The 25,146-nt window shown below is 45.0% G+C and overlaps 1 protein-coding gene across 1 annotated transcript; it reads left to right on the top strand.

Moving 5' to 3' along the window:
* The first annotated feature begins 911 nt into the window (after positions 1 to 911).
* On the top strand, positions 912 to 24,873 carry LOC108670131 (signal transducer and activator of transcription 5B). Its single transcript, XM_018157582.2, has 19 exons — positions 912 to 1,224; positions 2,498 to 2,645; positions 4,114 to 4,203; positions 5,130 to 5,257; positions 5,993 to 6,104; positions 6,424 to 6,483; positions 6,983 to 7,164; positions 10,767 to 10,925; positions 11,820 to 11,934; positions 13,409 to 13,528; positions 15,471 to 15,623; positions 16,862 to 16,990; positions 17,295 to 17,302; positions 18,008 to 18,165; positions 19,413 to 19,484; positions 19,745 to 19,869; positions 22,140 to 22,228; positions 22,387 to 22,488; positions 23,712 to 24,873. Exons 1-19 carry the CDS (start codon positions 1,088 to 1,090, stop codon positions 23,869 to 23,871), a joined length of 2,247 nt encoding a protein of 748 aa, XP_018013071.1. The 5' UTR covers positions 912 to 1,087; the 3' UTR covers positions 23,872 to 24,873.
* The last annotated feature ends 273 nt before the right edge of the window (positions 24,874 to 25,146 follow it).

The raw sequence follows: 25,146 nt of genomic DNA, 5'->3' as shown, positions 1-25,146 counted from the left end.
CTTCGCAAACATGTCATTTCATAAAATTTTCAACTTCCGCAATCCGCTCATAGTGGCAAACCAGAGCTTTTTTAGAATCAGTTAATTTTTAATTTCCTCACTTACTGACTTACTCAAGATTTATACCAATTTCTTAAGTATGATAAAGCTGGTATCTATGATACTTTACTGGTCTACTTATAGGACTCAAAAATGAACTTGAGGGAGAGTCTAAAAAACTCTCTGCTTTGCCACTATGCATGATACTTTACTGGTCTACTTATAGGACTCAAAAATGAACTTGAGGGAGAGTCTAAAAAACTCTCTGCTTTGCCACTATGCCGTGGCCATGGATAAATTTAAGTCAGAAGGTATTCTTTGCCACTACGATCAATAATTGCAATGAAGTTGCATTGATATGTTTTGAAAATTTTTTATTATCATCAAATGTTTATGAGTAAATCCCAATAGCAGAACAATAACTTCTTACTATAAAACATTTCATAAACAAGTTTGAGCTCATTTTATAGCTCTTTGCGAGGGCTATCGACCTATCGTATGGTATATTCAAAAAAATTCCATATGCTATTTGTAAGGTGCCAGACACAAAATGAAAGTGTCTCAAATTACCCCTGGGAACCTATGCCAGACTCAATGACCAAAATTTCTCCTGGAATGGTGTTAAATGTGCCAAATAATTATATGAGTAACCATAAAGTATAGCTACCTAGTCTAGAAGGAGTTTAGGCCTGTAAATCTCACTGATGGCTTCGCAATCTTTTCCTACTTACTACAGCTTCTATCGTGATCAATGCCTGCCACGTAGGAACCAGAGGCTTCATTATTTCAATCCTGTTCCTGTTTAATCATCCTGAAATCTCATTTAACTATTTGTTTTTTATATTGTTTTTTCCTTTTAGTTGATAGTTTCAGATCATTTTGCAATCTTTTCCTACTTACTACAGCTTCTAACGTGATCAATGCCTGCCACGTAGGAACCAGAAGCTTCATTATTTCAATCCTGTTCCTGTTTAACCACCCTGAAACCTCATTCAACTATTTTTTTATATTGTTTGTCCCCTTGAGTTGATAGTTTCAGATCACCAGAATGACGCTGTGGGCTAAGACCCAACAGCTTCCTGAAGAAGCACAGTTTAAGGTTAAAGCTGCTTACAGAGAGCACCAGTTTCCTATAGAAGTTCGTCACTACATGGCTGCATGGATTGAGGATAAAATGCAACAATGGTAAGATTCCATTAGCCAAAAATGTGGAAATAGATGTGAGTACATGCTGCCTTCAGATTTTACTTATGCTCCAGAAAACTTTTCTCTGGTCAATTCTAAATATAAATTTGTAATTGATCTGAACATTTTTTGGTTTGAATGACATGGTATAGTTACTGGCTAAGACATATTTTCAATGCTAGCATTAGACTCCTGCAATTTTTAAATGGAAAGTATTAATCATCTTATTCATTTTGTGGCATAAAATTCATGGCATTCTCTTCTTTATAGACTTTACTTGTGTAAGAAGATGTCTTGTTGATAAATGTTCTTTTAGAATGTAAATAAACTAACAATCAAAAAAGGAGTTCAATTAGATCCTTTATTTCTTATAGAGCATTAAAGTGAAATCCCAAGCTTTCCAATTGTATCACCTGAAATATATCTGCTGATATACGTATATCTCAAAAGCAATGGTCAGAGAACTATCAATTCAGAATGCCTGTATTCCTTTAACCCTTTCACGGGTAAGTTACCATATATGATCACTTAAAATCGCGTCACAAAAAGCCTCACCACGGCTTCCTGTTTGTTTTTGAGGCATCCTTATAATGCCTCAGTCAATTGCTAATTATCTGACCATCGTTCTATCTATAGCATCACCAGCTGCAAAGTCCACAAATTGAAATATGAGCATTTAAATGAAGGTTTTGACTCGGACAATGGAATTGACGCTCTTTCCGCATTTTCTTCAAACGGTGGAAATATCAATACATATATTTATTTATTTTGTCAACTTGATTAAATTTAATTAAATTAAATTTTTATGTTTCTAATTTTTCATTTGCATAAACTGAATTTTAATTATAAAGATAAATTTTGTGTACTGATCGCATCTATTGAATTCTTCAAGTGTGATTTAAACCTTCAATAGGCAAAATTTGCAAAAATTCATATAAATAAATATATTGTATACGTAATACTTCTTACTTTCTTGAAATGGTTTCTGAAATTTCAATTTCTGGATATTTCAATGCTTGCCTGCTAGAGGGTTAAGCACAGAATTCATCAGAGACAAGGGGCCATACTTTCTAAATTCGCTAAGTGAACGTAAGTACTTACGCTCCATTTTCTTGTCTACGATTGGTGGATTTTGCTTGAAAGGCCGTCAATGATTGGCTGATGAACTTACTATCTCTTATTAACTTTTTTTTAAAGTATTGGCCCAGGGCCAGTGCAAGTTCACAGTGCAAGTTCAAAGGTACTTCACTTACACTGTTTTATATACATGCAGGAGTGAAGTGGACATCAGTAATGCTGCCAATGTTCAACTCGCCCAAGCCCTCATGTCAGAACTGCTGCAGGAAATTGAGTGCAAGCTCAAACACGAGCAGGACTTCCCCAAGAGGACACGACTGGAGGATGCCGTGTTGCACTTCACTGTGAGATCCCAGGGATAATATCGTTGCATTCTATTATGATATATGTTGCACTAACATTCCAATTATTTTTGTTCTACATTCCACTCACTTGTGCACTACATTCTGCTTACTTTTGTCCTACATTCCAATTATTTTTGTCCTACATTCCACTCACTTTTGTCTTACATTCCACTTACTTTTGTCCTACATTCCACTTACTTTTGCCCCACATTCCACTCACTTGTGCACTACATTCTGCTTACTTTGCCCTACATTCCACTCACATGTGCACTACATTCTGCTTACTTTTGTCCTACATTACACTTACTTCTGCCCTACATTCCACTCACTTGTGCACTACATTCCAGTTACTTTTGCACTACATTCCACTTACTTTTGACCTATATTCCTCTTACTTTTGTGCCCCACATTCCACTCACTTGTGCACTAGGTACATTCTGCTTACTTTTGTCCCTACATTCCACTCACATGTGCATTACATTCCACTTACTTTTGCCCTACATTTGACTCACTTTTGCCCTACATTCCACTCACTTGTGCACTACATTCCACTCATCATTACTCCAGGGGTCCTGACATTGAATCATCATGGCATATCAGATAATATCCAAGCTATTTAATGACGCAATTTAGACATCAGCCAATTGAGAGGTTTGATCAAACCTATTCTAAAATATTACTGTAGGTTTACAGTCTCACAAGGTAGTGTTTTGTCATCTAGAGCTCCATGAATTATCCTAAATGTTTGATTTTAACTAGAAATTTTCTCTTAATAGTGTATAATATGGCAATATTCATATGTACCTATATAATTTCTTTTCATGTCCATGATATTTCTAAGGCTCAATTTTGTTATGTAATACAATTATAAAAAATATGTAATTTTTTGTTATGCAGTCAATCCTTTAGCATTGGATTATTGACAGCTGTGTTGCTGTGTAGGATGGGATAATTAGGGATTAATGGGTTTATCTGGTAAAAGGCACACTCCTAAGTACTTTTTTTTGCCATTTTTTGTCCTGACGTAAATTGCTAAATTTCTGTTGGGAAAACATTGACCGTCATACTAATTGTGTGAAAGAGCCAGCTTGTGGAAGTTACTACGGTAGAAAATAGGTTGATCTACCTGAGGGGAAACTGAGATCTTGCATTGAACCTTCATCACAAAGAATTGTGTTCAAAATAAATTTAATTAATGTCATTAATGAAGTAGGTATACGTACTCAGTTGTGCAATTCAATTCAATTAAAGTCATTACTTAAGACTCTGTCTGTTGTGGTGAATAGCTTCAATGAATGCCATTACTGAAGTATATTATCTCTGTTGTGGTAATGAGTTTCAGTGAATGTCATTAGTATTAGTAGGTATTAGTATAATTATTAATATAATCTTATAATATAATATGATATATTATATTATAATATAATATAATAAGTATTAGTATAATATTGAGGACTTTTGTGTGCAGGCGCAGTACTCCAACAACCCTCTTGCCCTCATCTCCATCATGAGAACATGCCTCAACATTGAGCTCAACCTTGTGCGCCAGCATGAGATGGTAAACTGCATTGTACAGTGTATTGTGCTCCGTGTATAGTGTAGTGTATGGTTTATGATGTATAGTGTATAATACACAGCGTGTAGTGTGTATATGGTGTATGTAGTGTATATATGGTGCAAAGTGTATAGTGCATGGTGTATACTGTAGTGTAGTGTATAATGTACGGTGTATAGCGTTATTGTACATGATCATGTTCAATAATCATGTTCAATTTGTATTAATTGATTTAATTAGTGAGAGTGCACTGCCTGTATCAGTGGGGGATGGCAGGCAGTGCACTTCTGCCACAACACATCAGTACACCATGGCAGATTTTTCAATTATTTCCATCACACAAGTTTGATCGTCATAAGATACTATGATCAAGCATGAGTATATAGATAAATAATGCTATACGTAGTGTATATTAATAATTAATCTAGTCATTATTAGGCCAATATCTATAATGTGCACTGCATGTAGGTATATGTAAGTAATTTATAAATGAATTTCCAGCTGCCAAGCTGTTTCCACGCTGAGTCCAAGTCTTTTACAACCCTGTGCTCTGTCTGTCCAGCTCCTTTTCTTGCTGAGTATAGGGCAGCAGTTGGTGAATATTGATATTTTGTGTGGTGAGGTGTAAATTGTGGTGCATAGGCCATAGGTACACTATATGGTGGTAGAGTGGAGAGTGGGTGATGGAATAAAGAGCAGCAGTTGGTGAATATTGATATTTTGTGTGGTGAGGTGTAAATTGTGGTGCATAGGCCATAGGTACACTAGTATATGGTGGTAGAGTGGAGAGTGGGTGATGGAATAAAGAGCAGCAGTTGGTGAATGTTGATATTTTGTGTTATGAAGTGTAAATTGTGGTGCAGATTGGTGCATTGTGGTTATGGTGCTGAGTGGAGAGTGGGTGATGACAGTGTGATATGCTGCTGCAGAACGGAGGTGCAGCACTCCCCCCAGCAGGAGGCTCCCCCGGTGTTCCCACCAAGGGTACCCACGAGGAGATCATGGAGCAGCTTGCCGCCCTAACCCAGCGCACCAACGACACCGCCAATGACGTCAGGTGGGCCTCGCTTAATGGTAATCTTGGTAATTGCTTAATGGTAATCTTGGTAATCGCTTAATGGTAATCTTGGTAATTGCTTAATGGTAATCTTGGTAACCTTGATATTTGTTTGGGATGTAGCAGTCCCAGGCCACGATGGATCGCCGCCTGGGGCTTTACAGGCTTAATAGTGTTATTATTATTACCATTGTGAGTATTACAAGTGTTACTACTATGTGGATCATGATTACCTGTGATGCTTGGTGCATCATGATTACCTGTGATGCTGCTGCATCATGATTACCTGTGATGCTGGTGCATCATGATTACCTGTGATGCTGCTGCATCATTATTACCTGTGATGCTTTGCATCATGATTACCTGTGATGCTGCTGCATCATGATTACCTGTGATGCTGGTGCATCATTATTACAGTATTGGTTATTATCCTTGCCATGCCAACATTACAAGTGTGGGTAGTCGTTTTATAGTCCTAACTACTCACAAGCAATTATTACATGTTTAGTAGCCTAATAATATAATAGTAGTTTACTACTGCAAAGTTTAGATGCCTGAGATATAGAATGTTTCATTTTTCTTGTGCTGTAATCTTTAGTATTTTAGAGAGTAACTCGTCCATGTACTGCATGTAATCTTTAGTATTTTAGTATATATTATTTAGTATATATTTAGTATTTATTTTTACACTGTAATTTTTAGTATTTTAGAGAGTAACTGGTCCATGTACTGCAGGTTCCTGGAGCAGGAGCAGGAGAGCTTCTGCCTGCACTACCACAACTGCGCCAAGACTAAGGCACAGCTGGCACACCTCAGCAGCCAGCTGCCCATGACGGCACTGTTGCAGGTGCGTGGTGACAGGTGGTGACAGGTGGTGACATGCTGCCCATGACGGCACTGTTGCAGGTGCGTGGTGACAGGTGGTGATGGGTGTTGGCTTCATTACTTCAGTCACCCTGTCACTGGCTAGTGTCAGGGTGACTGAACCCTAGTGACGCTAGTGCTAGTGACGCTCCAATAGCTTAAGCTTCCCAAGAAGTATCTCGCTTCGCCTGTTCATCATATGTTCCCTGTTGTTAATTCTCATGCATTACACTGGTTAAACATATAACATATATAATTATGAACAGATTGAGATTCTATATTAATTGTGACGTCTTCCGCAGGACACGGTGAGGAAGCTGGAGCGTCAAAAGCAGTCGGAGGAACAGGACCTCAGCACCAAGGTGAGGGCACCACCAAGGGCAGCAGCAATCTCTTGCTGACAATATAATAAAAAGATATAATATGAGAATATTTGGTACGGGTGAACAGGCCAGTCGAGAAGAAGTTAAAATAAGACAGCCTTATGAGAAGGTATCTTCATATAAGTACATAATATAATAAAATAATATGAGAATATTTGATGCGGGCGAATGGGCCTACCAAAAAGAAGTTAAAATAAGACAGCCTTATGAAAAGGTATCTTCATATAAGTACCTTATATAATAATATAATATGAGAATATTTGGTGCAGGTGAACGGGCCAATTGAGGAGAAGGTAAGATAAGATGGTAAAGTAAGACAGTTGTATGAGAAAGTATTTTAATTCAAGTACATGAAATAATATGAGAACATTTGTGTGCAGGTGAATGGTCTGATCCAGAAGAAGATAAAATAAGACAGCCGTACAAGAAGATATTTGAATATAAGTACATAATATAATAGTAGAACATTTGTGTGCAGGTGAACGGTCTGATCCAGAAGCGGATGGCGTTGGTGCAGAAGCTGCAAGGGACGCTGGACGCGCTGACGGGGCTGCAGCAGCGCGTGCTGGACCACGAGCTCATCAGCTGGAAGAGAGAGCAGCAGATGGCGGGCAACGGCAAGCCCTTTGATGAGAACAGACTCAACCTTATACAGGAGTGGTGAGTGGTGTACAGGAGTGGTGAGTGGCGTTCAGGAGTGGTGAGTGGTGTACAGGAGTGGTGAGTGGCGTTCAGGAGTGGTGAGTGGTGTACAGGAGTGGTGAGTGGTGTACAGGAGTGGTGAGTGGTGTACAGGAGTGGTGAGTGGCAAGCCGTTTGATGAGAACAGACTCAACCTTATACAGGAGTGGTGAGTGGTGTACAGGAGTGGTGTAAAGTAGTGGTGAGTGGCGTTCAGGAGTGGTGAGTGGCGTTCAAGAGTGGTGAAACACTAAACTTCATTCATTAGTATGACGACCACTCCTTCCAAGCTTTGGTGGTGCAATAATGAGAGACTCTTTGTCTCGCACTCAGCTTCCTGTGTTCGAGCCCCGCTGAGTATGAGTTCTTCTGGGAAGCTCAGCTCATGACCAAGTCAGCCATTGATACAATTCTGGTCCAGGATGCTGAGTAAATTCTTCATTAAAATACGCTGATAAAATATGGACCGAGCAGACCGAAAAGAAGGGTAACTATTATCTACCTCAGAAACTCCCTAGCGGCAAAGACAGTCCCTCCAGCATTTAGGCTCCAATGGATATGTGGAACATGTTATACTATACATTCCCCATCTCCATCTGTGCATAGCTATCGTATACCGACCGCCTGAAAAATTCAATGAAACTCTCGACATAATAGAAACAGAGGTTGCCAACTTAGGTGAACCTTCCCCAAATATTGTGGTTGCGGGAGATTTTAACCTACCACACATTCGATGGCCAAACTTGGACTGTTTAGAATGGCGCCGAAATCAAACCAGAAACCAGGCAACACAACTACTTTGATTCGCTAGGGTACACTTGCAAAGCCAACAGGTTCTGGTGCCAACAAGAGAACATAATATCCTGGATCTATTCTTTACCAGCAATGAAGAACTGGTTGCTGATATTCGTGTTGAGGAGACCACACTGTCTGACCATCGACTAGTGGTGGTCAAGACAACAATTGAGAGGGGAATCCAGCCAAGACCTACACCTCGAGAGGGGCTAGCTGGGCTAAATTTTCATCATCGAAGAACAGACTGGGAAACCATTGGGAACGAACTACTGGAGATCTGAGTTCCTGGAATTAAACGCCGAAGCAATGTACAACAAGCTGTGCGAAGTATTACTGCAGGTATGCGTGCGTCACACGCCGGGAAAAACGACCCCCAAACGCCACATAATTCCGAGGGACAGAAGGATCCTCATGAGAAAACGAGCGAGCTTGAACAACCAGATAACAGCTGCCTCCAGGAATATAGAGAAGCGGCGGCTGGAACATCTAAAGGGTAAAATTAAGGAAACTGAACGACAGTTGCAGGACTCACACGAGGCCGAGCAACAAATTGCAGAGGCGCAAGCGGTGTCTGCCATTCGAGGGAATCCCAAATATTTCTACAAATATGCCCTGTCAAAGGCCAAAATCAGAAAATCAGAGCCTCAGTGGGGCCTCTGAAAAATAACGATGTCCTTGTTGGAGACGACCAGGACATGTGTGAACTTCTGGGAGCGCAGTTTGAAAAAGTATTCAGCGAACCCTGATACTCAAGACGGGAGAACTAAATTGGAGTCATTCAAGAACTTCCAGGGGGGCGGGAGCTGATGAACATAGAGTTTGAAACGTCGGATCTAAAGAGGAGTATCCAAGAATTATCGACATATTCGGCTCCCGGGCCAGATGGGGTCTCTGCAGTGTTAGTAGGTACTGAAAAAACGTGTCGGAGCACTAAAGGTCCCCCTGACTTTGCTCTGGAAAACATCAGTGAGAGAAGGAAATGTTCCAAGTGATCTAAAACTAGGGCTAATAACCCCTATCTACAAAGGAGGTGCGAGAGACAAACCCCAAAATTACAGGCCAGTTACATTAACATCACACGTAATCAAAGTATTTGAGAAGGTTGGCGCAGTACCGTACATGGAAGAGGCTGACCTTTTCAACAGAAGACAACACGGTTTTAGACGAAATCACTCCTGTTTGTCTCAGTTACTGGAGCATCACCGCCAAATCCTGGCCATGCTGGAGAGGGGGCCGGGGTGGACGTGGTGTATATTTGGACTTCGCGAAAGCTTTTGACAAAGTTAACCATGGAGTGCTCTTCAGAAAATTAAGACTGCTGGGAGTCGGAGGTGAATTGCTGGCATGGATCCACAGCTTCCTAACATAAAGACTGCAAGCTGTCGTTGTAGGAGGCTCGAGATCAAGCGAGGCTAGGGTGAAGAGTGGAGTACGGTAGTACCACAGGGAACGGTACTCGGCCCAATCCTTTTCCTCATCCACATCGCCGACATAGATGTGGCTGTGAACCACGCCACTGCATCGTCATTCGCGGACGACACCAGGATACTAATGACCATAACGGACAGGACGGACTGCTAGAGGTTGCAAGAAGACCTCTCTGCAATACCTATATGACTGGGCCCTAGTGAACAACAAGCAGTGCAACGGGACCAAGTTTGAGGTTTTGAGATACAGAGGTAGCGGAAGAGCGGGTATGGAGCACCACTACCTCGCAACTGACAACTCGGAAATCGAAGAGAAGCAAATCGTTCGCAATCTAGAAGTGTAGATGAATAATCAGGTGAATTTTGGTGATCACATAACGGCAATAACATATCTGCAGTCAGATTTCAATCCCTGCGGGAAGGATCACTTTCCGTGGCAGGGCCAAGGCTGTTCAACGCCCTACCAAGGGATCTAAGAGAGGACACGTTCACCCTGGAGACCTTCAAGAGACAACTGGACGTGTTCCTGGGCACAATCCCAGATCGACCTCCCCTGCAACACTACCAGCGGCGAGAAGCAAGCAACAGCATCGTGTATCAGCTGGCCCAAATGAGGGCGGATGAACGATAATCAGAGGCGGTGATCCATCGTGGACTGGGACTGCTACGTCCCAAACAAATACTAAGGAAACCAAGGGGTCGAGGCTTGGATCTTGCAAGTGTCGCTACCAGTTCACGCTGAGCGTGTCGCCCGCTGCAGTGAATATCTTGGGTTGCAACAATAGGGACATTCTCCTTAAAAATATTGAAGCTGCTACGTCTGTACTAACGGAAACCCGGCAACAAATCGTCGCAGAAATTAAAAGCAAAATCTTCGGCCCGTTGAAGCAGACTCACTGGGAGGGCGTGGAGATTGAAGAGCTTAAACAAGCCTTGCTCTCCCTTACTGCTGAATCTGCCTGCTAATAACACATCACATTTTATGCTTTATGGACTCATCATCCATGCCTTACTCCAGGATGTTGAGGAATGTAAACAAAAATGACAGTGATGGTCTGCAAGACGGGGATGGTCGTGGTACTGTTGGCTTATTGCCTTGTAAACCTGACCTGCCACCCCACCCTCCCTTAATTGCTTGTTGCTTACAGCATGGGCACTTACAGCTGTAACAACCTCTCCTGTTGCAGGTGCTGATGACCCCTCCTGTTGCAGGTACTGACCTCCCTCGTGTTGCAGGTACTGACCCTCCCTCGTGTTGCAGGTACTGACCTCCCTCCTGCTGCAGGTACTGACCTCCCTCCTGTTGCAGGTACTGACCCTCCCTCCTGTTGCAGGTACTGACCCTCCCTCCTGTTGCAGGTGCGAGCACCTGGCTGAGATCATCTGGCAGACGCGTCACCAGATCAAGGAGTGCGAGCGCCAGTGCAGGAAGCTGCCCCTCTCCCCCACGGGGGGCGTCGACCTCCTGCCCTCCCTCGACCAGCACGTCACGCGCCTCCTGTCCTCCCTTGTCACCAGGTCTTGTGGCCTCTTGTGGCCTCACTGTCTTCTGGCCTCACTGTCTTCTGGCCTCACTGTCTTCTGGCCTCACTTTCTTCTGGCCTCACTGTCTTGTGGCCTCACTGTCTTGTGGTCTCGCTGTCTTATGGCCTTACTGTCTTGTGGTCTCACTGTCTTGTGACCTCACTGTCTTCTGGCCTCACTGTCTTGTGGCCTCACTGTCTTGTGACCTCACTGTCTTCTGGCCTCACTGTCTTGTGACCTCACTGTCTTCTGGCCTCACTGTCTTCTGGCCTCACTGTCCTCTGGCCTCACTGTCCTCTGGTCTCACTGTCCTCTGGCCTCGCTTTCTTATGGCCTCACTGTCTTGCGGCTTCACTGTCTTGTGGCCTCACTGTCTTGTGGCCTCACTGTCTTGTGGCCTCACTGTCTTGTGGCATCACTGTCTTATGGCCTCACTGTCTTGTGGTCTCACTGTCTTGTGGTCTCGCTGTCTTGTGGCCTCACTGTCTTGTGGCCTCACTGCCTTCTGGCTTCACTTTCTTCTGGCCTCACTGTCTTCTGGCCTCACTGTCTTCTGGCCTCACTGTCTTCTGGCCTCACTGTCTTCTGGCCTCACTGTCTTCTAGCCTCACTGTCTTCTGGCCTCACTGTCCGTTTTTGCCTCTTCATAAAATTGCTTCATTGAATACGCCTTTGAGAAATAGAATGAATCTTAAGTAGCGTTGACAATTCTTGATGTGGATTATAATTAATTTATTTTTAAAATGGTTTAGCTTATGGCTAATGTGACTGTCAGTTTTCATGTTATTTTATACTGCGCAAAATATATCGCATTGAGTTGTGTTATGATCAGTTATAATATTTTGTATGAAAATAAACTTGTTATATAAAAGTTTGCTTCACCCGCAGCACGTTCATCATCGAGAAGGAGCCGACGCAGGTGCTGAAGACCAACACTAAGTTCCAGGCCACCGTCCGCCTCCTGGTGGGGGGCAAGCTCAACGTGTATATGACCCCTCCACAGGTGCGTTATTGTTGCTGGTGGGTTATTATTGCTGGACCCTCCCTCTGGTGGGTTATTATTGCTGGACCCTCCCTCTGGTGGGTTATTATTGCTGGACCCTCCCTCTGGTGGGTTATTATTGCTGGACCCTCCCTCTGGTGGGTTATTATTGCTGGACCCTCCCTCTGGTGGGTTATTATTGCTGGACCCTCCCTCTGGTGGGTTATTATTGCTGGACCCTCCCTCTGGTGGGTTATTATTGCTGGACCCTCCCTCTGGTGGGTTATTATTGCTGGACCCTCCCTCTGGTGGGTTATTATTGCTGGACCCTCCCTCTGGTGGGTTATTATTGCTGGACCCTCCCTCTGGTGGGTTATTATTGCTGGACCCTCCCTCTGGTGGGTTATTATTGCTGGACCCTCCCTCTGGTGGGTTATTATTGCTGGACCCTCCCTCTGGTGGGTTATTATTGCTGGACCCTCCCTCTGGTGGGTTATTATTGCTGGACCCTCCCTCTGGTGGGTTATTATTGCTGGACCCTCCCTCTGGTGGGTTATTATTGCTGGACCCTCCCTCTGGTGGGTTATTATTGCTGGACCCTCCCTCTGGTGGGTTATTATTGCTGGACCCTCCCTCTGGTGGGTTATTATTGCTGGACCCTCCCTCTGGTGGGTTATTATTGCTGGACCCTCCCTCTGGTGGGTTATTATTGCTGGACCCTCCCTCTGGTGGGTTATTATTGCTGGACCCTCCCTCTGGTGGGTTATTATTGCTGGACCCTCCCTCTGGTGGGTTATTATTGCTGGACCCTCCCTCTGGTGGGTTATTATTGCTGGACCCTCCCTCTGGTGGGTTATTATTGCTGGACCCTCCCTCTGGTGGGTTATTATTGCTGGACCCTCCCTCTGGTGGGTTATTATTGCTGGACCCTCCCTCTGGTGGGTTATTATTGCTGGACCCTCCCTCTGGTGGGTTATTATTGCTGGACCCTCCCTCTGGTGGGTTATTATTGCTGGACCCTCCCTCTGGTGGGTTATTATTGCTGGACCCTCCCTCTGGTGGGTTATTATTGCTGGACCCTCCCTCTGGTGGGTTATTATTGCTGGACCCTCCCTCTGGTGGGTTATTATTGCTGGACCCTCCCTCTGGTGGGTTATTATTGCTGGACCCTCCCTCTGGTGGGTTATTATTGCTGGACCCTCCCTCTGGTGGGTTATTATTGCTGGACCCTCCCTCTGGTGGGTTATTATTGCTGGACCCTCCCTCTGGTGGGTTATTATTGCTGGACCCTCCCTCTGGNAATGTTTAATTAAAAACTCTATCGAGATTTCCATACGATTGATAGTTCAATACAGGTGTCGAAATAATTAGTATCTTGCAATAACTATAAATCCTGTCGACGCCTAAAGTAGAAGTAGGACGAAATTCTTTAATCAAACAAAAAGTAGTCCTCGTAATCAAACATGTTGAGCTGTAACTGTGAACATGCGTGCAGGTGAGCGTGTCCATCATCAACGAGCAGCAGGCGAACATGTTGCTCAAGAATGACCTCATGGGCAAGGACGAGCAGAGCGGCGAGATCCTGAACTGCACCGGCACCATGGAGTATACCCAGGTACGGGGCACCATGGAGTATACCCAGGTACAGGGCACCATGGAGTATACCCAGGTATGGGGGCACCATGGAGTATACCCAGGTACAGGGCACCATGGATGGGCACCATGGAGTATACCCAGGTACGGGGCACCATGGAGTATACCAAGGTACAGGGCACCATGGAGTATACCCAGGTACAGGGGCACCATGGAGTATACCCAGGTACAGGGGCACCATGGAGTATACCCAGGTACAGGGGCACCATGGAGTATACCCATGTACGGGGGCACCACTGAGTATACCCAGGTATGGGGGCACCTTGGAGTATACCCAGGTATGGGTGTCACCATGGAGTATACCCAGGTATGGGGGCACCATGGAGTATACCCAGATACAGGGGCACCATGGAGTATACCCATGTATGGGGGCACCACTGAGTATACCCAGGTATGGGGGCACCTTGGAGTATACCCAGGTACGGGTGTCACCATGGAGTATACCCAGGTACGGGGGCACCTTGGAGTATACCCAGGTACGGGGGGCACCATGGTGTATACCCAGGTACAGGGGCACCTTGGAGTATACCCAGGTACGGGGGCACCATGGAGTATACCCAGGTACAGGGCTCCATGGAGTATACCCAGGTACGGGGCACCATGGAGTATACCCAGGTACAGGGGCACCATGGAGTATACACAGGTACGGGGGCACCATAGAGTATACCCAGGTAGGGGGGCACCATGGAGTATACCCAGGTATGGGGGCAACATGGAGTATACCCAGGTATGGGGGCATCATGGAGTATACCCAAGTACGGGGGCACCATGGAGTATACCCAGGTACAGGGCACCATGGAGTATACCCAGGTACGGGGGCACCATGTAGTATATCTACCCAGGTATGGGGGCACCATGGAGTATACCCAGGTACGGGGGCACCATGGAGTATACCCAGGTACGGGGGCACCATGGAGTATACCCAGGTACGGGAGCACCTTGGACTTTTCCCTCTCGCTTTTCTGAGTGTTTGTTTGTCGCTCTCGCCAGCTGCTTATTATACAACATTTGTTATCGACATCATGGGAAATTTACAGACATAAGGTCTAGTGCACATTAGTAATACATCATAATACATGTTTGGGCTGTGTCTGCAGACAACAGTTGTATGGGCTGTGTATGCAGACAACACATTGCAACACATGCATGGTCTGTATTGCAGACCACACGGCAGCTGTCCGTCAGCTTCCGCAACATGCAGCTGCGTAAGATCAAGCTGTCTGAACACCCTAACATGCATGGTCTGTATTGCAGACCACACGGCAGCTGTCTGTCAGCTTCCGCAACATGCAGCTGCGTAAGATCAAGCTGTCTGTACACCCTAACAGATGCATGGTCTGTATTGCAGACCACACGGCAGCTGTCCGTCAGCTTCCGCAACTTGCAGCTCCGTAAGATCAAGCTGTCTGAACACCATCACATGCATGGTCTGTATTGCAGACCACACGGCAGCTGTCCGTCAGCTTCCGCAACATGCAGCTGCGTAAGATCAAGCTGTCTGAACACCCTAACATGCATGGTCTGTATTGCAGACCACACGGCAGCTGTCTGTCAGCTTCCGCAACATGCAGCTGCGTAAGATCAAGCTGTCTGTACACCCTAACAGATGCATGGTCTGTATTGCAGACCACACGGCAGCTGTCCGTCAGCTTCCGCAACTTGCAGCTCCGTAAGATCAAGCTGTCTGAACACCCTAACATGCATGGTCTGTATTGCAGACCACACGGCAGCTGTCCGTCAGCTTCCGCAACATTCAGCTGCGTAAAATCAAGCTGTCTGTACACCCTAACATGCATGGTCTGTATTGCAGACCACACGGCAGCTGTCCGGCAGCTTCCGCAACATGCAGCTGCGTAAGATCAAGCTGTCTGTGAACCCTAACACATGCCTGGTCTGTATTGCAGACCACACGGCAGCTGTCTGTCAGCTTCCGCAACATGCAGCTGCGTAAGATCAAGCGCGCTGAGAAGAAAGGCACCGAGTGCGTCATGGACGAGAAGTTTGCGCTGCTCTTCCAGTCACAGTTCAGCGTGGGAGGCGGCGAGCTGGTCTTCCAGGTGGGGTCTAGCTAGTGTATGGTCTTCTGGGTGAGGTCTTGCTGGTGTATGGTCTTCTGGGTAGGGTCTAGGCTGGTGTATGGTCTTCTTGGTGGGGTCTTGCTGGTGTATGGTCTTCTAGGTGAGGTCTTGCTGGTGTATGGTCTTGTGGGTGGGGTCTTGCTGGTGTATGGCCTTCTGGTGTATGGTCTTCTGGTGTATGGCCTTCTGGTGTATGGTCTTCTGGTGTATGGTCTTGCTGGTGTATGGTCTTCTGGTGTATGGTCTTCTGGTGTATGGTCTTCTGGTGTATGGTCGTCTGGTGTATGGTCTTCTGGTGTATGGTCTTCTGGTGGGGTCTAGCTGGTGTATGGTTTTCTGGGTGGGGTCTTGCTGGTGTGTGGTCTTCTGGTTTGTGGTCTGGCTGGTGTATGGTCTTCCAGGAGTGGTCTAGCTGCTCTTGTTATTATGTTGTCCCTGTTTTGATCATGTTGCGCTTACCAGTAAGATCTTGCAAGTGTAGTTTCCCGTGTGTGGTCTCATTGATGTGTCTGTATACTAGTAATGTTGTGCAACATGGCGCTCTATCTCCATATCATGATTTTATGACCTACTGGTCTGCAATATGGCGCTCTATCTCCATATCATGATTTTATGACCTACTGGTCTGCAATATGGCGCTCTATCTCCATATCATGATTTTATGACCTACAAAAATGCTGTTATGACCATCACTGCTTGTGCGGACGCTGTTATTGTCCTCATCTTGACCCATATCATGACCAGCATATGTTGGTTCATACGACTAACATCATGACCCATATTATGATCATCATGACCAACAATGTTGAATCTTGAATTGCTATACAGGATGTACCCGAACTCAGTTCGCAATTCCTGTGCTCACAACGAGTTTAACTCTTCTGCTTTGATCTGACTCCAGAAGATCTTGTTATAATCATTAGTTAGTCGTCAGGGATACAAAACTGATTTACACTAATTATTTTCTTTATTGTACTCAAAATTTCAAGTTCCCGAAAAGCTGAATATCAAATTTATTTTGTCGCTTGCAATGTTGAAATTTTGCCATTGTGAAAATCGATTTTGACTGGAAATAAGAGCTACGAAAACGCGCTACACTCGAAAATTTAGAACTCACAAATAAATATTGGGCTACTAAATATCTAACATAAATTAGACACTACAAACTCCAAAATACAACAAATTAAATCTTACAAAGCTCATGACCCACTTGTCAGGTATGGACACTGTCGCTGCCGGTGGTGGTGATAGTGCACGGCAACCAGGAGCCCCACGCCTGGGCCACCATCCTGTGGGACAACGCCTTCAGCGAGCAGGGGCGCGTCCTCTTCACCGTACCCGACAAGGTATTCTATAAAATAATATATATTAATTATATTTATCCTGTGCGACAAAGTAGTCGGTGAGAAGGGTCACTACGGTATTTGGATAAGATGAGCCAGTCATTTCTCTGGGTGAGTTTTCTAAATTCGATCGCTTGTTGGTCTTACACGGCATGACCATACACCAAACATTATTATACAATGTATATGTATTAATATAAGATTATCATGCAATTTATTGATATAACATTGTTATACAATGTATTAGTATAACATTGTTATACAATGTGCATTTAAATTACCATTATTTCCTCGCACTGTCCTTTAGTATAAATTGTATGTCTATGGCGCACGGAGGTCGAGCGGCCGTCTGTGTTCTAATAGTTAATAATGCCCGCCTGTTATCAGTGACGCACTCATGGCCGCTTATATTTCACGTCTGCTAGGCGATGATGGGACCCTGGATTAGTTTATTAATTGAGGATTGTGAAGGATTTCTCTTTGGTATGATTGCAAGTTCACTCATATGAGGGGGTTAATAGGGGGCGGCATTACGGCTAATAATGATGTTAATGAGTACGAACTTTCTGAGTAGGGTAATAATTGACTCAACTTATTCTTTTCTAATGATTGGTTGTTGAATGTGTTCGGTGAAATATTTCTTGAATATATACGATATTGCTTAAATATATACGACGATCCTTCTCGCCGGGCTATTTATGGGAAACAGACATTGCATTCCGGAATAATTGAGTCTCTGTACAAATATTATACAAATAGCAATGAATTTATAGTTTTTGGACGAGCCATCCTTACCTAGTTTGTCCTAGCTAAAGGGCTTATCTGTGCTACGTGCTGCAAGTGTTTCATTATATGGACAATGTGACACTTGGTTTTGTCTGAATGCATGTGATGATAGCCGGGGCGGCTATCATCACATGCATTCAGACCAAAGCAAGTGTCATATCGTCCATATGATAGTTCTATATTGTTATATATGGACATATGATAGTGGTTCTAACTCGTTCTGATGCAACACAGGAACCCCGACCTGAGCGACTACTCCGGCATGAGTCTGAGCTGGGCTCAGTTCTGCAAAGAACCTCTGCCTCTACAGGACCGCAACTTCACCTTCTGGGAGTGGTTCTTCCAGATCAGGAAGGTCAGGCTAGGAGTGGTTCTTAGGCGCCCTGTTGCAGGTTCCCTAAGACTCCTAAACTTGCAGGTTCCCTAAGAGTTCTAAACTTGCAGGTTCCCTGAGAGTTCTCAACTTGCAGGTTCCCTAAGAGTTCTCAACTTGCAGGTTCCCTGAGAGTTCTCAACTTGCAGGTTCCCTAAGAGTTCTCAACTTGCAGGTTCCCTGAGAGTTCTCAACTTGCAGGTTCCCTAAGAGTTCTCAACTTGCAGGTTCCCTGAGAGTTCTCAACTTGCAGGTTCCCTAAGAGTTCTCAACTTGCAGGTTCCCTGAGAGTTCTCAACTTGCAGGTTCCCTAAGAGTTCTCAACTTGCAGGTTCCCTGAGAGTTCTCAACTTGCAGGTTCCCTAAGAGTTCTCAACTTGCAGGTTCCCTGAGAGTTCTCAACTTGCAGGTTCCCTAAGAGTTCTCAACTTGCAGGTTCCCTGAGAGTTCTCAACTTGCAGGTTCCCTAAGAGTTCTCAACTTGCAGGTTCCCTGAGAGTTCTCAACTTGCAGGTTCCCTAAGAGTTCTCAACTTGCAGGTTCCCTGAGAGTTCTCAACTTGCAGGTTCCCTAAGAGTTCTCAACTTGCAGGTTCCCTGAGAGTTCTCAACTTGCAGGTTCCCTAAGAGTTCTCAACTTGCAGGTTCCCTGAGAGTTCTCAACTTGCAGGTTCCCTAAGAGTTCTCAACTTGCAGGTTCCCTGAGAGTTCTCAACTTGCAGGTTCCCTAAGAGTTCTCAACTTGCAGGTTCCCTGAGAGTTCTCAACTTGCAGGTTCCCTAAGAGTTCTCAACTTGCAGGTTCCCTGAGAGTTCTCAACTTGCAGGTTCCCTAAGAGTTCTCAACTTGCAGGTTCCCTGAGAGTTCTCAACTTGCAGGTTCCCTAAGAGTTCTCAACTTGCAGGTTCCCTGAGAGTTCTCAACTTGCAGGTTCCCTAAGAGTTCTCAACTTGCAGGTNCTGGCCTGGGGAGTGAGACGCTGGCCTGGGGAGTGAGGCGCTGGCCTGGGGAGTGAGGCGCTGGCCTGGGGAGTGAGACGTTTGCTGCTAACAAAGAAGTGGTCACTTGAATAGACGAGTAGCTGCTATAGAGGAGGCTGGCGTAGAGAGGCTGGAGTTGAGGCTGATTTTTTAGAGAGGGAAGTTGCTGGGGAGGGCAGCGGCCCCTTATCGGCACATGATGCAGACAGGAAATGTATGCATGTGCTCCGTAATCAAAGAATTTTTTTAATGTCTTTTATTTGCTTTGTTGCTGGTTCTGGTTACAGTTTACAGTCTCGTAGGCGTGGTTGGTTGTTGGACTTTCTTCCTCCAAACTCCTCCTTCTGGTCTTGATATAGGTAATTTATAAAAAATATAACTCAGTACGCACTGCAGTGAGTGACAGAGCGCATTTTCTCAAAATCGACGAAAACGTGAAGTCACGGACGGACAGACAGACGGACATGACGAGCACACAATAGGGCATTTTTTTCATAAATGAGAAAGTGCGCTAAAAATATACTATAGCACTATTGACTGATTAGTTATTCCTACATTCCTCCCGTAATTCTGAATAAATCAATCATTATGAAGTTTATTGAATGTTTATCATTTGCAGACATGCGGGACGTGTTCATGCTCCAGCCCTTCACCTCCAAAGACTTCTCCATCCGCTCCCTGGCTGACCGCATCTCCGACCTGGAGTACCTCAACTACCTGTACCCCAACATACCCAAAGACAAGGTTCTAACTACCTGTACCCCAACATACCCAAAGACAAGGTTCTAACTACCTGTTGGAGTGAGACGCTAGCCTGGGGAGTGAGACGCTGGCCTAGGGAGTGAGACGCTGACCTGGGGAGTGAGACGCTGGCCTGGGGAGTGAGACGCTGGCCTGGGGAGTGAGGCGCTGGCCTGGGGAGTGAGACGCTGGCCTGGGGAGTGAGACGCTGGCCTAAGGAGTAAGACGCTGGCCTGGGGAGTGAGACGCTGGCCTGGGGAGGGAGACACTGACCTAGGGAGTGAGACGCTGACCTGGGGAGTGAGACGCTGGCCTGGGTAGGGAGACGCTGGCCTGGGGAGGGAGACGCTGGCCTAGGCAGTGAGACGCTGGCCTGGGGAGTGAGACGCTGGCCTAGGGAGTGAGACGCTGACCTGGGGAGTGAGACGCTGGCCTGGGGAGTGAGGCGCTGGCCTGGGAGTGATACGCTGGCCTGGGGAGGGAGATGCTGGCCTGGGGAGTGAGGCACTGGCCTGGGGAGTGAGACGCTGGCCTGGGGAGTAAGACGCTGGCCTGGGGAGTGAGGTGCTGGCCTGGGGAGAGAGGGGCTGGCCTGGGGAGTGAGGCGCTGGCCTGGGNACATACCCAAAGACAAGGTTCTAACTACCTGTACCCCAACATACCCAAAGACAAGGTTCTAACTACCTGTACCCCAACATACCCAAAGACAAGGTTCTAACTACCTGTACCCCAACATACCCAAAGACAAGGTTCTAACTACCTGTACCCCAACATACCCAAAGACAAGGTTCTAACTACCTGTACCCCAACATACCCAAAGACAAGGTTCTAACTACCTGTACCCCAACATACCCAAAGACAAGGTTCTAACTACCTGTACCCCAACATACCCAAAGACAAGGTTCTAACTACCTGTACCCCAACATACCCAAAGACAAGGTTCTAACTACCTGTACCCCAACATACCCAAAGACAAGGTTCTAACTACCTGTACCCCAACATACCCAAAGACAAGGTTCTAACTACCTGTACCCCAACATACCCAAAGACAAGGTTCTAACTACCTGTACCCCAACATACCCAAAGACAAGGTTCTAACTACCTGTACCCCAACATACCCAAAGACAAGGTTCTAACTACCTGTACCCCAACATACCCAAAGACAAGGTTCTAACTACCTGTACCCCAACATACCCAAAGACAAGGTTCTAACTACCTGTACCCCAACATACCCAAAGACAAGGTTCTAACTACCTGTACCCCAACATACCCAAAGACAAGGTTCTAACTACCTGTACCCCAACATACCCAAAGACAAGGTTCTAACTACCTGTACCCCAACATACCCAAAGACAAGGTTCTAACTACCTGTACCCCAACATACCCAAAGACAAGGTTCTAACTACCTGTACCCCAACATACCCAAAGACAAGGTTCTAACTACCTGTACCCCAACATACCCAAAGACAAGGTTCTAACTACCTGTACCCCAACATACCCAAAGACAAGGTTCTAACTACCTGTACCCCAACATACCCAAAGACAAGGTTCTAACTACCTGTACCCCAACATACCCAAAGACAAGGTTCTAACTACCTGTACCCCAACATACCCAAAGACAAGGTTCTAACTACCTGTACCCCAACATACCCAAAGACAAGGTTCTAACTACCTGTACCCCAACATACCCAAAGACAAGGTTCTACCTACCTGTACCCCAACATACCCAAAGACAAGGTTCTAACTACCTGTACCCCAACATATCCAAAGACAAGGTTCTAACTACCTGTACCCCAACATACCCAAAAACAAGGTTCTTGTCGTGCCCAGGGGATAAGTGCTTCACAGGGACACATTATTCCCTTTACATCGATCGATATAGTGACATCTTACTGTTTATTGGCCATTTTTAAAATTTTTAGTGTACCGTAATTAAAATGTCAACTTGAAGTTCGCTTCTGAAATTGAGATATAACATCTCTTTTCTGGCCATTTTTAAATTTATCTTTAAAAACTTAGGCGATGAATGATAATAGCAAATCCTGAATTGTCAGCGGTTACTTCTGCTTGCTTTGTATTTCTGAAGAAAATCTCAAAACTTTTACATTTTTCGAAATAACAAATAAAAGATCTACTACTATGTTCTGAACTATTATAAACAATGCAATAGATATGCTTCTTGAATTTTCATTTCGAGGCATACTTGTGTAATATCTTGGTGAATGTAATTTTATTTTATTATTGAAAGTTATTTTATTTTTTATATTGTGCAGGCGTTCTCGCGCTACTACACACCGGCGGGCGACTGCACGCGCCCCCTTAACGGATACGTGCGAGCCAACGTCGTCACCCACGTGCCTGGGTACGTTACCGTAAACTGGGGTAACTTAGACCACTTTTTTTTTAAATGATGCCATTTTTTTACTAGATAAGTTAAACTTAAATTGAAACGTGCAAAATACAGATCTATACTCTAGCTTCACTCACCATATGTGTTGCTGATGTGTTGTATATGTGCAGGTTTCCTCGTCACGGGGGCATGGGGGACTGGAGCTCCCCCAGCACACCGGCCCCCGTGGGCTCCCCTCCCCCCCACCCCGGGGGTGCGGCCACCGACCAAACGTACGTCCCCACCCTGTCAGGGTGAACCCCCTGCCATCCCTACCCCTCATTTGCCCGAGGTTGACCACTCTCTATCATCCCTACCCCCCATTGGCCGGGGTGAGCGCCCCCTACCATCCCTACCCCCCATTTGCCGGGGTGACCGCTCTCTATCATACCTACCCCAATGTATGGAGTAAATGTGTCAATAGTGCCATGTACTGTAGAAGAAAAATAGTTCTGCACAAGCTCCTCTGTATCTTGATTTCCATCATGGAAGCTCCTCTGAATCTAAATTTTTGGCATCGAAACATTCATTTAATGCAAGTTCATGAGATATCAGCATGTAATTGCTCTGGGCCTTTACTTTAAAAAAAAGTTAAGAGATCGTAAGTTCATGAGCCAATCATTGACGGCCTTTCATGCAAAATCCATCAATCATAGACAAGAAAATAGAGCGCAAATTCTTACGTTCACTTAGCCAGTTTTGAAAGTATGGCCCCAGATCTTCTACGGTGACTTGTGTGTCCGGGGTCTAAAAACAGACTTGGAATTACCTACAGGTCTTGTTCACATGTCGCGTCCCAATAGAGTTTCATGACAATTAATCTTGCCGTGTATCTTACATCAAAGCTTCCTAAATTGCTTCAACTAGATTAGGAAGGATCATTTCAAACACAAGTTTAACAGATTCTTCCCACTGAAAAAATCTGTAGGGGAGACAAGCCTTTAAACTTATTAATTGCTTGAACTTATTAATGACACAGATATCCAGACTTGCATTCAACCCTGACCGGATTTAGGGCTATAAATCCATGTGGCTAAGATCACGTTTATGCTAGACTCGGATACGTTCACAGTCGTGCCATTCACAATTAAACTTGTAGCGTGCATTGTGCTTGCATGTATCGTAGTTCTATTCCAGTTCAAAGTTATTGCTGCCTACTTTTAAACGCCATATTTCGAAGGGACTGGAACTTTTAGTTTAATTTGTAACTCCCGTTTTCTGACGTCTGGTTTTGTGTCTCATGTTGGACGACATTTTTTTTTTTTTAGCCTAAAGCAGCGTTTAGCGTCATGGCATCGTCAGCAGACATCGTGCCTGTGTTTACTTTAACTAGTGGGTAGCTTTTTTGTGTCGTGCACATTGTAATTCTAATTCAATTACTGTCACCCTGAATTGATACATAGATCTGCACTGCAGCATTAGTGATGATACTCTGCTAACGTTCTATTGTCCACAGATCTGGTCTACAGATGCAACTACCACCCGGAGTCTTCACTGACCAGGAATTTCTAGAAACAATCGACGGTCTTCCTGATGAAGACTTCAGCGACATCCCCATCGACTTCCTCAACGCAATAAACTTCAACGGCAACAACTTCAACATGGACATCCAGTAACGAGAGCTTCCCAGAGCCACAGTCTTCGTCGAATTTCATGGTTTTGACAATAAGACAGTTTGCGAGCGTCTTATAGGTTGTTGATGAGGGCACTTTAATGTTAAAGTTACTTGTGGTCAATCAACGGAAATGAGTCTCTCATTTTCAAGTTACCAAACATGTTATGTGACCTTGTGCCTAGCATTGAATGTTGCAAGGTTCGTTACTCATATTTTGTCTTAAGAATGAAAAGATTTTCGGCTTCTATTTCAGTACCAAGCATATCTCGTAAATTTTTAATTATTAACAATTAGAATTGATAATTCTCTGGAGAGTTGCTTTCTGTCTCGTTGCTATGCAGGATATACAGAGCTAAGCATGACTATCACAGATTTTAATTACTGTTGCAACAATCATTTTTATCGAAAAGATTTTAATGACGGTATTTTTGCGTCTATATGGCACCGAAATGGATTTAGATAAAGAAACAACGGTAGGGACTGATGTCCATCTGCTTGACTGGATGATTTGAACCCAAATCACTTGACTTTTGTTGAGAAGAATAGTTCATTGTTTGTTGTACAGATGCTAGGCTAATTATTGATAAGATGTCGAGTTATTGTACCGCCAGAACATATATTGTATTGTTGGAATCCGAATTGTATTGCTAGAAAGCTAACTGTATCGCTAGCACGTAAATTATATCGCATTAACATTTCCTAGCAAACACACGTCGAAACTTTCTCGTCCCGCCGCGTGTTGGGCATCACTGCCTTGGGTGCAAGAGGAATGCTTTGTGCTGGAGGAATGAGTCATGGGTGAGGCGTGGTATGCTGGAGGAACGAGGCGTGGTGTAATGGAGGAATGAGGCGTGATGTGCTGGAGGAATGAGTCATGGGTGAGGGGTTGTGTGCTGGAGGAACGAGGCGTGGTATGCTGGAGGAACGAGGCGTGGTATAATGGAGGAATGAGGCGTGATGTGCTGGAGGAATGAGTCATGGGTGAGGGGTTGTGTGCTGGAGGAACGAGGCGTGGTGTGCTGGAGGAATGAGTCATGGGTGAGGCGTGGTGTGCTGGAGGAATGAGTCATGGGTGAGGGGTGGTGTGCTGGAGGAACGAGGCGTGGTGTGCTGGAGGAATGAGTCATGGTGCAGGGTGAAGGGTGACTGCTACAATGATCGATTGTCTGATATTAAAGCGGATCTGATTCTTTTCGATGCTTATTGTTTTTGTTCCAAATGCTTGATACTTTCCGCCCTTGAACGGTTCTGATGAACTCGATCAATTTGATTTTTC

Source organism: Hyalella azteca, unplaced genomic scaffold (assembly GCF_000764305.2).
Source record: "Hyalella azteca isolate HAZT.00-mixed unplaced genomic scaffold, Hazt_2.0.2 contig10560, whole genome shotgun sequence".
Classification (NCBI taxonomy): Eukaryota; Metazoa; Arthropoda; class Malacostraca; order Amphipoda; family Hyalellidae; genus Hyalella; species Hyalella azteca.
Note: the sequence above shows the minus strand (reverse complement) of the source record. Positions and strands in the feature narration are given on the sequence as shown.

What these genes read in the sequence shown, in the direction of transcription:
- LOC108670131 (XM_018157582.2), top strand. Translation starts at nt 1,088, where the DNA reads ATGACGCTGTGGGCTAAGACCCAACAGCTTCCTGAAGAAGCACAGTTT. An exon ending in ATGCCGTGTTGCACTTCACT is followed by an intron (nt 2,646 to 4,113) that starts GTGAGATCCCAG and finishes TTTTGTGTGCAG; the next exon opens with GCGCAGTACTCCAACAACCC. An exon ending in TCCTTCTGGTCTTGATATAG is followed by an intron (nt 19,485 to 19,744) that starts GTAATTTATAAA and finishes TATCATTTGCAG; the next exon opens with ACATGCGGGACGTGTTCATG.